The 12,497-nt window shown below is 42.6% G+C and overlaps 1 protein-coding gene across 1 annotated transcript in view; it reads right to left on the reverse strand.

Annotated features, from left to right (window-relative positions):
- Nucleotides 1-1,078: 1,078 nt before the first annotated feature.
- The window catches only part of IGFN1 (immunoglobulin like and fibronectin type III domain containing 1), a 29,154-nt gene continuing 17,735 nt past the window's right edge, over nucleotides 1,079-12,497 (reverse strand). The window contains exons 13-23 of the mRNA XM_074893388.1: nucleotides 12,162-12,286; nucleotides 10,363-10,504; nucleotides 9,536-9,832; nucleotides 8,603-8,902; nucleotides 7,567-7,740; nucleotides 6,208-6,336; nucleotides 5,426-5,728; nucleotides 3,999-4,087; nucleotides 2,854-3,049; nucleotides 1,927-2,226; nucleotides 1,079-1,419 (exon numbers count right to left, since the gene is read on the reverse strand). Of these exons, the coding sequence (XP_074749489.1) occupies nucleotides 1,079-1,419; nucleotides 1,927-2,226; nucleotides 2,854-3,049; nucleotides 3,999-4,087; nucleotides 5,426-5,728; nucleotides 6,208-6,336; nucleotides 7,567-7,740; nucleotides 8,603-8,902; nucleotides 9,536-9,832; nucleotides 10,363-10,504; nucleotides 12,162-12,286 (2,396 nt within the window). The remainder of the gene's footprint in view (nucleotides 1,420-1,926; nucleotides 2,227-2,853; nucleotides 3,050-3,998; nucleotides 4,088-5,425; nucleotides 5,729-6,207; nucleotides 6,337-7,566; nucleotides 7,741-8,602; nucleotides 8,903-9,535; nucleotides 9,833-10,362; nucleotides 10,505-12,161; nucleotides 12,287-12,497) is intronic.

A 12,497-nucleotide genomic window follows, 5' to 3' on the forward strand; every position in this document is an offset into this window, starting at 1 on the left:
GCCGATTATTTTTCCTCTCATCTTCTGTGTTCTGAAGCTTCTCATCTGTGTTTTAAAGGTCTAGTGGAAAGCCACGATCAATACAAAAAGATACAATTTTCTTAAAGCTTTTTTCCCCATTTTGTCTACAATGCAGCATCATGTTTGAAATGCAACTACTGGATCTGAAAAATAAAACACTCAGACAATAATGCACATCTCCAAATAAATACATAGCCTTTGTATAGAGCCAGTTCTCAATAAAAACCTTCGCATTCACCAAGTAGTGCAGAGATGTTCTCAAGAAGCCCATGCTACAGGGTGGAGTCTGAAAATAAGAGAAAGAGAGAAGTAGCTCAATATTGTAGTGAGGGAGATTGTAAGGTACACTGGAAGGGAGACCTGAAATGTCACAGGGCCAAAAAGACCAATGTCTGCAAAAGGATTTACAGGGGTTTAACTGATCCATTTCTCCACTCATCTAATCCCACCACGGTATTCTGATTTGCATTAAAAGGAAAATATTTGACTGGAAGTATATTTCTTAATGAACTGAGTAAAATTGCCAATGGTATTTATCCATAAGTATATACGACATGTGTCTATCCTCAGTCAACTACACCAATTCACATCAGGATCCCCAATGACCCCATTAACTTATACCACATCCCTCTCTCTCCTCCCTTCTCACTGCCTCTGGCCACCTAACACCAGCTTTTTCCTCACTGCTTCACCTAACCTTGCACATCTTGCAGGATCTTCTATTCTGCAGCTCCTGCACTGTAGCAAAATATAACCTAGATATTATCTTACCAAATGAAGATGAGATATTTCTTTCTAAAAGATTTGCTCAAGGTCAACCAAAACCTCTGGCTTATGTAGAAATCAAGTGTTTTTCTCATGTCTGCCTTTTCATTTCTATTTCAGTTTCATACTTGATCACTAGTAGGTTAACTAAAAATTCAATAAAACAGTCCAAATATACACTGCCTTATAGGAGGTTGCTCTTGTCAGTAAATAAAGCTGTATGGCTACAATTTTTCAGGCATCTTGACAGCAATGACATATTTTGACATCACACAACAAAGAAAGAGAAGCATTAAAGATTGTTACCTTTAATAGTGAGGAAGGCTTTGCTGAATGCATGGCCCAATTCATTGGTGGCTTCTACCATATATTCTCCTTCATCATGTTTTGTGACACCTAGGATGACCAGGGAGCAGACACCAAAGTCGTTTGTGCAAAAATAGGTAGGATCATTGGAGAGGTCTCTACTGTCCTTGTACCATGTGACCTTTGGAGGTGGGTGGCCCCCAACCGCACAGCTCATATGGCACTCACTCCCTGTAGTCACCACATGAGGCTTCAACCGGACAAGGAATCTCGGGGGCTGGTCTTGATTAACTCCCCTGTATTTCTGTGGTTTGACTTGAAATTCACCTGTAAATAAAATCCAAAACAGCAACATGCAAACACACACTGAGCTACTGCTTCACAGCAATACAAGTCAGGGTTTAAGGGACTGGTTTTCAATCATGACACTTGGTTGTGCAGAATGTCTGGCATTCTGCACTGCAAATTGCCAGAGATGCCATGTACCTATGGATTGAAATCTGTGTTTCTTCTCAAATTAGCCAGAATTTAACTTTGAAGTTAGAAACTTCAGTTTCTTCAAAACTTAAGCCCTAGATTTTGCTAGGAACTAATTTTGTGGTGAATGACATGATATAGTGGCTGGAAATAAAGGATCTATCTGCACAATGGCCATGCAGAAAGGACAAGCCTTCCCTGCCAAACTGGAATTTCTTAGGGTATCTCTATGCATTCTTGTTCTGGGCAACTAAATGTTCACAGGAGGAGAGACACATTTCAGGATGGTGTATTAGAAACAATAAAAGAAACAAAGCATGACAACACAGAGATAAATACTCGTAAAAGCTGTTTTACCCTTTGGTTTTTGAATTCTCCAAGGCTGCACACTTTCAGATGGACCACTGGCTCCCAAGTCATTTTTTGCCACAACCCTAAAGTAGTAGTCCCGGCCTGGGATCAGTTTGGTGAATGTGAACTTGTTGGTGTAGATCAGGTCACCCACCACGTGCCACAAGCCCTTCTGTGATTCACGTTTCAGGACTGTGTAGTAGATATTACTTTCCCATTTCTCAGATGCTGATGGCTCCCAGGTTACTGTCACTGTATTTGGTACATTCTCTTCCAATCGAATGGGTCCAGGTGACTGTGGGATATCTGTCAGATGAAAGCAGTAATATCAAAGATGTAGGGAAAGTGGCACATTAGAGAACCCTAAAAACTTTGAGTCCATTCTATGTCTGGGGGCTGAGTAAACATCCTGGCGATTAGAAGGGACAAAATTTGATTCCTTCTCCAGTCACACAAACTCATTTGCTATTAACTGAACTTCTGCTACATTACATCTGCATTGCTGAGCCTCCTTCCCTTCTCATAGGGACGAGACAAGGGCTGGGACAGCTGAACTTTTTCACCTCTTAGGGAGACAGCCTATGGAGTTGTTGTAGCTATGACTAAATGTCCTACGGCCTGCTGCTGACTGACCTTAGACTGTTACAAAGAGCATGAACTCTCCTGTGGTTTGCACTACCCACCTGCGTGACCTTACCTTTTTAAGCAAGGAATACCTGGAAGCCAGGTATAATTTTAATCAGTAGATTGCTGTGTCCTGCAGACACAGCCAAGTGATATCACAAAGTGGCCAGACTGAATCTGATGGGAAATTGCTCCAGTTCTCCCTGTGCCTGCATGGCTTAACTGCATCAGAGCTTACTGTGCTGAGCTCAGTCTGTTGCCTACTGCCTATTCACAGTAATTCTGTATGTATATATGGTGGTGAGTTACCTGTAACTTGAACTTGGAAGCTGAATGTTTCTCTTTTCCCTAACCCGTTCTGGAGCTCAACAGTGTAGGTGCCACTGTCAGCGAATTCAGCTGCTCCAATCAGCAGCTGGGTGGTACCATCTTTGGTATTTATTGTAGCCCGTTTTGGAAGAGGAAGCCCATCCTTTAACCAGGTCACCAGTGGATCTGGAGATGCCTGTAAAGAACAACATGAGTTATAGCCACTTGTTTTGCCTCCACATTGCATCTTTACATCTTTATTTTCATTATCTTGTCCCAAATGTATATCTACACGACACAGTAAAGTAATATTTAGAAACAGGGATCCAAGGTGGATCTAAGAGCCCTGGATAAAGGGCTGCTCTAAAGTTTCTTTGTAACTTTTCTCTTTCTCTGTGTCTTTTAAGAATGTTATTGTAGTAAGGTGTTCAGGTTAACAAGGTGTGCTAGATCAAGAACAACAGATGACATCAGTAGTTAATGTTTTCTAGTTTTAAAAAAAGATCTGTAGGTTTTGGGAATCAAAAACTTCCTCAAAGTCTTTATTTCCATTGAGCCATCTCTGGTCTCTATTCTCCAAGAGATTAGGAGAAAGGCCAGCAAATATGCACACTTTGGCTTCATCAACCTCTTCTTGATATCCCAGGCTTTACCTCTGTTGTTCCAAGCTTACGTCAAAGGACACAGGATTTCTGTCATTGCATGCCTATTTCTCAAGTCATATAGTTTAAGTCCTGGTGCTTAGTAAGACAAACAGTCAAGAAAATGTAGCTAGAAATGCTACCCCAAGGTCTTCTGAGGGTGTCAGAGGGAAATTAACTGATTTTTAAACTCTTATGTATGACAGATTAGTACCAGATGATAATAACATTGATATGGTTGGATGGACAGCATTGTGCCTTGTTTGCAGAGGTTAATGAATGACCATAATCTCATAAAACACTAATGCCAAGAGTGACAGCTGAATTCCTGTTCATGTTTTCCTCATGCAGAAAGTATACACAGCACAGGTAGGTTAAAGGATTTGCCCAGTGTCTTGTAAACAAAATTCCATGCCAAGAAAACAGTATCTCAGTTTTCATGTCTGCTATTGACTACAACAAAAAAGCAGATGGGGAATTCTTACAAACACATTTGATACTTACTTCAAAGGGAATATTCACTCGGATGGTATTTCCTGCTTTTACAACCACAAAGCTTTTCACTGTGTCATCTATTAGTAACCTGGGAGAAACTGGGAAAGACAACGATTACAATAAAAAGTTGTACATTATTACAGAGTCACTGGCTGACAAAAACATATGCATGTGTTCAATACCCCTAATGCCTTTCCAACAGCTAGTCTGCAACTGTGGGCAAACTCATAGTAGTACTCTGGAAAAAAAGGCTCCTTGATTCAGTACTAGAGTTTACAGCTTTCAAATTTTATTACTAATTATTTATCACTATGACTAAACAAGGGGAAATGATGTAAAAATACATTCACAACAATGTTTGTATACATGCAATGTCTCAAACATGAAGAAATTGGCTCTTTGACACACTTTACACCATCACATGGATAATCTTTTGTGTAAAATGACATCTGGGGAAAAGGAAGTTTCGATGGACACTTATGAAATACGCATCCAATGCAGAGTACAGAACTTCCCTAGGAAACTGGCCTAAGTTTATTAAAGATAGTATTTTTTAGTATTTTAAATACTTTTTCCTTCTTTTTTCATCAATATAACTTACTGTTGTATTTAGCATTTTTCTAAAAATGCCAAATTTTTCTTAAAATGCCAAATACAATAGTGCTAAATTGAATTTAGCATTTCTACTTTAAAATAAAAAACTGCTTCCCAGATGGACTTATATTTATCTATTTACTGATTGATTATAAAAGGAGTTTCCAGGCACAGGTCAAAAGCAGACATTTTCACTTAGGACCCAAGCTGAGGAAGATGAATCCCTCATAGAATTATCTCTTACTTCTGTATTTCTGCAATGTTCCCAAACAGCAGGAAAAAAACCAAAACAAAACAAAACAACAAAACAAACAGAACTACAGATTGTAATTAAAGACAAAAAAGTGAAAATGGTGAAAACTTTCAAACTACAAAATTAAAAAGGAAAATAAAGTTTACAAGAATTGCAATTTAAGAGAATGAAATAAAATGTTCAATTACACAAGACTGTATAAAAATAGACTGAAAACTCTATTTTTCCCTTAAAAGAGCATGGGTAGACATGAGGTATGTGAGGTTTCTATCTGGTGATCATGACTGTGGTATAGCTCCTCACAAGGGACAAAATGTAAATCCATAGGAGAAAATACAGTTTTGGGGGTTCTTTTATCATAAAGAGTCTTTAACATGAGCTGAACACTGTGCATTGCACATTTCTTATCAGTTAAATCTTCAGAATTTCCTGATGAGGTGACCAAATAACCCCATACTCTAGAGGAGCAACGTCCTGCTACAGTCTGGCACTTGAAAGAAGCTCGTCAGAGTGACCTACAGACCTCGTCTGCATCCTGTTACCTATAGAATGACCTCGTTCATTCTGAAAGCAGCCCACTTTGGCTTACCTACAGGGGAAGGAGCTTCAAGGCAAGCTTCAAGCTCTGCAGGTTCCCCTGGGCCACCGTCACTGAGGGCTCTCACACGTAGGAAGTACATCTCCTTGGCTTGGAGGCCTTTAACTGTGTAAGTGGTCACCTCTATGGGAAAAGTATTGCATTTGGTCCAGTTGAGGTTCTTAGAAGACCGCATCTCCACCTCATAGCCTTTTACGTCACTCCCATCTTTTGCTTCAGGTCTCTTCCATGTCAATGTGACACTAGTGCTGTCACTGCTGCTCACTTTAAGGTCCTGCACTTGACCTGGAGATTCTGAAAAGAGGAATTTTATTTAAACTATTTTTCTAGGATTTCTGTCCCCTCTTTTCAGTCACTTCCTGAGATTCCCCAACATTCTTGAAGTGCACTGAATATCCACCCTGCTGTCTGGCCTCCACCTCATCCCTGTTCTTCAAAGCTGGATCCAGGTGCCTGCTCCTGCCAGCCATGCAGTATGATCTGCAACACTCCTGAAACGGTCTGCAACCCATCCTGAATACCTCCCCACACTGCACATAACTCCCACACAGGGAGTCTGCCACATCTTGACTTACACATCACACAGGAAATCCTTCCATTCCTTCCTCATGCTGACAGCGTATTCTCAGCCATGAAACATTCCCAAATTATTTGATCTTTGTCTTCACATACTTCTACAATGCATTTAAAAACATGCCTCTCCACTAACATCGTCACTCTACATTCAGATGTAAGTATGCCTAAGCCAGAAGGATGGGGGGCAGTGCACTTACTTGTGGAATCCCGTGCAAAGACAGGCTGTGAGGGTTCACTGGCATCTCCTACACCAGCAGCATTGACAGCTGACACACGAAATTCATACTGCAGACCTTTCTTGAGATTGGTCATTTTCAGCTTCTTGTCTGCAGAAAGAAAAGGAGCATGTTGGCTCAGGTAAGCTGTTCCCCAAGCAGGAAAGGGTGAGACAACAATGCTGTACTTTACTCCATGGAGAACTGTGGACTGAGTTAATTCTTGTGAGCCACGTATAAATGCTGTCACTGGTTCCCCTGCCCTTCCCTATCCAAGCACATATGTACTTCTGGGATATGTTCCTTTCCTGAAAGGAGGTTGCAGAGAGGTGGGGATGAGTCTCTTGAACCAAGTAACTAGTGATAGGACAAGAGGGAATGGCCTCAAGCTGCGCCAGGGCAGGGTCAGACTGGCTCTTAGGAAGGATTTCTTTGCAGAAGGGGCTGTTGGGCATTGGAATGGGCTGCCCAGGGCAGGGGGGGAGTCCCCATCCCTGGAGGGGTTGAAGAGTCGGGTTGACCCAGCGCTGAGGGATCTGGTGGAGTTGGGAACGGTCAGGGTGAGGTTCATGGTGGGGCTGGAGGAGCTTCAAGGGCTTTTCCAACCTGGATGATTCTGTGAATCTGTGATTCTGTGTTCATTGTATTGCCTTTCAAATCAAGCAGCACTTGAGAGCTATGAAGTTAGAGAAAGGATAAATACTACTTTTCCTCATGTGATAATCCTAAACTCTTCTATACCAGATAAGAGCACTAGCTTGCACCTGATAGATAATGCTAGCTATAGTGAAAACACATTTTGGAGCTCATACACATCACTTGTGGTTTTTTATATTCCTTACATGCATAAATTCCTGTCTGCCAAGTTCCTAGCACAAGGACTAAGGACAGTAGTTCTGCATATGAAGTGAAGACTTTAGTTCCAGAAATTGGAGCCGTTTATCTTTAGAGGAGCTACATCCCAGGCTGCAGCAGTGAGCTTCTCTGCACTCTTCTCCAGCCATACGCTTGCACACAGTCTAGAAAAGGTCATAAGTCTCCTCCCAGGCATTCAGCTGTATATAAACCCAAGACCTGGCTTTGCTATGGCACAGCCATGAAACCTTAGTTGTGAGACAAATGTAGTTGTAAGAAAACATATACGCTAGAGCTGTGAAAGATAAGAAGGTAAAACTTCAGACAGGGGTAATATGTTTGCAATGGGGACAGTCAGCAGCTTAAGAATTCCAGAGGAAAAACGCTGATGTGAAAAGGTATAAGATCCTAAGCTGCTTCTGCAACCAGCTGACCTTTTTGCCTTTTTCAAGTCTTTCAGTCTGTTCCAGGATTTAAGCTACCTACCTGCTATAGGCACGTTGTTGACTGGCAGCCAGGTCATGGTACCCTTCTTGCGTTTTTGAACAATATATCCCACAATTCGGGAACTGCCAGTTTTACGAGGTGCTTTCCAGGATATTGTGATGGTGTCTCTGCTGGCACTGACAATCTCAGGGGGATCTGGGGCACCAGGTGAAGCTAGAAAGAGATTAGTTTTTCATTACTAGCAGGTATATTTTTATTGCAAGACAAGGAAGTGTTCTGTGTCGTTTCTTCTTCCAGTTTCCCCAAGGTATTCGTATGGATGTGTTCTGAAAACCTGACTGAGACCTGAAGCTGTGTATCCTATTCCCCACACAAACAGGATCCAGTATGGACCTCTGTTCGTGAATTTTGTTTTCATGAATGACCTGATGTCATCACGACTGACAACTCCACTGTCAGCCTATGGAGTGAGGCATGTCATTCCCACATGGTAGGAAAAGTCAGCATTATTCTTGCTTTTAATGACAGATACTGGAAACAGAATGTATTTTCTTAGCCCTGTGCTAAAGTATTCAAAATACATAGGGCTTCTCATAATCATGAATAGAAATAGAATAGAGCATTGCTTTCTTTCTAATACTACATTCATGCTCATGGAAAAACTGTTTGGAAATCAGGGTAATGAAGTGGGCATGCTGAAAAACACTGCACATACACCACATTCCTTTGCCTATAGAGTTAAGAAAAGACCTCGCATGTTCCCTTTGTAGCCACCCCAGGAAAAATTTCCTCTGATCTTGATGTATATTGCATTTGCCCCATGAAACTTGCTTTCCAATTCAGAATGGAGCATAACTGAGAGCGTAATGCCATCTCATTTAGCATCATCAAAGCCTACAATAAACTCCTAGTCTTGATGTGCAATTTCCACAGACTCGTGTGAAGACTTCACAGCTGTGATTCAAGTTTAGCTGTGTAGCAACATCCAAAATGCAGTAAGTTTTCTTTGATGTCAGCTTTGATAAGGAATTTCCCTGATGGTTGTCAAACACGATTATGAAAAGTTCTTCCTTACCTTTACCAACAGCCTTCACTTCATCTGATTCCAGTGCATCACTAGTTCCCTCGGCATTCACAGCTTTCACCCTGAAGTAGTAGATCATGTCTTGTTCCACTTTGTTAGTAGTGAAGGTAGTACAGCTCCTGGGGACTTCTCCCAAAGTCACCCAGTCGTTCTTGCCTACCTGCTGTCTCTCAACAATGTAGCGTTGCACTGGTTTGCCCCCATCATCTTTTGGGGGTTTCCACTGAATGGTGATGTCATTTGCAGAGCTTTCTACAATTTTGATGGGTCCTGCAGGTGGCTGTGGCTTGTCTGAAAAGATGAACACAGAGAGACTATGAGTTGGCTCCAGATCCAGACATGCTCCTGGGTTTGGAGCAGACACGGTCTTTTGCTCACCAGCTGGGAGACTCAGTTTCTGATGGACTAAATGCATAGCTGCAGAATGAGGGCCAGGCACTTGAATTGCCTCTTCAAACCTTCCTCTCTTCTACCTTTTGATAATGGCATGGGGGCGTGGTGTGAACCCAGGTCCTTTCTCCATGGGCTAATTGTTCCATTTAGCACTGCACCAATTCAGCTTGCTTATAAGGAAGAACACCATTTCTGGTCTTCCAAAAGAGCACAGATGTTTATGGCAGGGTTGAATTTGGCCTTGGTAATCTATTTCAGACTTGCCTGTTGCTCATAGTCCCATATCCCACGGTCACCCAACATTCAAAACTCAGCTGCTGAGGCCATGCAAAACCAAACTAGACTTGTGTCACCTTGAATGAAAGGGCAAGAAATATGTCAGCCTTCTTTGCTTGTACCCTGATTTAGTGGAAAATTACATAGTCTTGTTCATTGTGGAATACCCAGTAGCTCTAGATTGACACCAGTGTTAATGGGTTCCCTGCCTCAGCTTTACAACGAAAGCCTCAGTGGATGTTGAGGGGCTCTTACCTACTACCACGAGCTTTAAGTTGATCTCCAGGACCCCACTGTCATTCTTCAGCCTGACTTTGTAATCTCCACAGTCCTTTCTCTCACTGCTGGATATGGACAGCATGGTAAAGGTCTCTGTTTTATCAACACGAATCCTTGTGTCATCTGCTAGCTCCATTCTGTCTTTTAGCCACGTTGCTCTGACTGGCAGACGGCCCTCAAAAGGGATCTTGATCTTTACTGTCTCCCCTGCCTTGGCCACAGTAGGAACACTTGTTAAATTTTTGAGGAGAACTTTGTCAACCTGTGGAGGATCTAAGCAGGTGATACAAGGTCATTAAAAACTGCAATTCAAAGAGGATAAGGCTCACCTTGGAGGAAAGGGCTTCTCTCATGATGCTGCCAATAATGCTTAGAAGCTTACAACATTTGGACCTTCACCTTTAGTTGCACGCTCAGTGCTTCCCATACATACATGTACTTTGCTACAGGATAATTATCACAAGGTATCTGTGGTATCATACTGTCCTTTTCACTGGAGCAAATTTCCCATGGGAAATACACTAAACACAAGAATGAAGAATCTGGTCTGATAAAGTGCACACCAAAATCTTTGAGTTAATTATAGAAACTATTCAGGAAGGCTCCCTGGTTAAATTTGTACATACAAAACCCACCAACCTGTACAAAACCTATCTCCTATTTACATGGTAATTATTTATAATAAAGATGTCTCAATAACCGACTATAGGTCTCTAAGAAAATGTATTATATTTAAAGAAAATGTATTATATTTAAAGTATATGAAGGCTAGCATGTCGCAATGGTCGTTTGAATAGACTCACCTTCAACAAAAATTGAAGCTTCAGTTTTTATATCTCCACCTTCAAACCTGTATTTCCCAGCATGAATATCTTCCGCTTTGTTAATAATTAGCTTGTGGACTAGACCTTCCTTTTCAATAACGATTCCATCCATGCTTGTTAACTACAAGGTAAAGCACAGAGACCCGTTCGTAAAGAAGAGGGAAAAAAACTGGACAAACAACTGACATGTAATTGAAAAGATTTATGAATAACACACATGTTTAATTACAATAATATTCTGGGATTACTCATCTGATAACATTGAATATAAGCATTATCAACATACGCCCCACAAAGTCTTGATTCAAAGTCCATTAAAATAAATTTTGGCAAAATCTGCAAGCTCTCTTTTTCTATTCTTAATGACAAAAGTTTTGGCCCATGCTCAAGCATGACACCTCAGAACTCCTACAGTATCTTCTGGATCCCACGACTGGACTTACTTTTTCAGTGTTTTGGAACATAGAATAATCACAGAATCCCAGAATCATCTCGGTTGAAAAAGCCCTTGAAGACCCTCCAGTCCAACCATGAACCTCACACTGACCGTTCCCAACTCCACCAGATCCCTCAGCGCTGGCTCAACCCGACTCTTCAACCCCTCCAGGGATGGGGACTCCCCCCTGCCCTGGGCAGCCCATTCCAATGCCCAACAACCCCTTCTGCAAAGAAATCCTTCCTAAGAGCCAGTCTGACCCTGCCCTGGCGCAGCTTGAGGCCATTCCCTCTTGTCCTGGCGCTGGGTCCTTGGCTCAAGAGACTCCTCCCCCCTCTCTGCACCCTCCTTTCAGGGAGTTGGAGAGGGCCATGAGGTCTCCCCTCAGCCTCCTCTTCTCCAGACTAAACCCCCCCAGTTCCCTCAGCCGCTCCCCGTATGACATGTGCTCCAGACCCTGCACCAGCTCCGTTGCCCTTCTCTGGACACGCTCGAGTCATTCAATGGCCTTTTTGGAGTGAGGGGCCCAAAACTGAACCCACTCATCAAGGGGCGGCCTCACCAGTGCCGAGCCCAGGGGTCAGATCCCTTCCCTGTCCCTGCTGGCTACGCTAGTGCTGAAACAAGCCAGGATGCCATTGGCCTTCTTGGCCACCTGGGCACACTGCTGGCTCCTGTTCAGCCAGCTGTCAATCACCCCCCCCAGGTCCCTCTCTGACTGGCAGCTCTCCAGACACTCCTCCCCAAGCCTGTAGCGCTGCTGGGGGTTGTTGTGGCCCAAGTGCAGCACCCGGCATTTGGCCTTAGTGAAACTCCTCCAGCTGGCCTCAGCCCATCGCTCCAGCCTGTCTAGATCTCTCTGCAGAGCCTCCCTACCCTCGGGCAGATCAACGCTCCTACCCAACTTGGTGTCATCTGCAAACTTATATAGAATATGATGTCTATGCTTGATCTTAAGCACTAATTTGAAAGAACACTCTTCACGTTATGCCTCCCTGAAGGATCCTTTGAAGACTTTTGTGTATTTCTCTCATTCACCAAGGAAAAGAAAAAGTATTGCATTGCAAGGAAGAGACCCACACCATCTCCACCCATCAAAAAGAATGGAAAACACAAAGCTTCCTGTTGTCAGCAAGAATGGAAAGGCCATGTAGCAGGAAGGGGGAGAAACCTTGCTGGATTTCTATCAAAAATTTTATTATCAATAGGCTCTTGCAGAATCCTTCCAGAGTCATACTCAGACTACAGTAAAACTGACACCTTGACACAACACTTAATAAGAGGTAGAGCCAGAGAGCAGAGCATTGCTAACCAAAGAAAACAGTAGCTAGAGGATACCTACCTTTAATCCATCTTTAAACCAGGTTCCTGTCACTTCATCTTTACTGACAGTGAAAGACAGCTCAGCTGGTTCTCCTTTCAGGACTGTGACATCAAGTAACCGTTTGTTGACATAACAGCGTGGTGCTGAACATTCAGAAAAGAAAATGTTGGAAATATGCTAACTCTGTGTCACACTGACAGAGAGAAATGTATAGATGAAAATGTAATTACACGTGAGGAGAAAAGAGAGCTTTTTAAAAAATATATACTGTAGTCATGACAGGCTTTTGTACCACAACACTGCGGGTCAGCTGGCATAAACTCATTGCACTGAAGGGACGCACCAGCTGGCCTG

The sequence above is a fragment of the Strix uralensis genome, chromosome 24, assembly GCF_047716275.1.
Source record: "Strix uralensis isolate ZFMK-TIS-50842 chromosome 24, bStrUra1, whole genome shotgun sequence".
Classification (NCBI taxonomy): Eukaryota; Metazoa; Chordata; class Aves; order Strigiformes; family Strigidae; genus Strix; species Strix uralensis.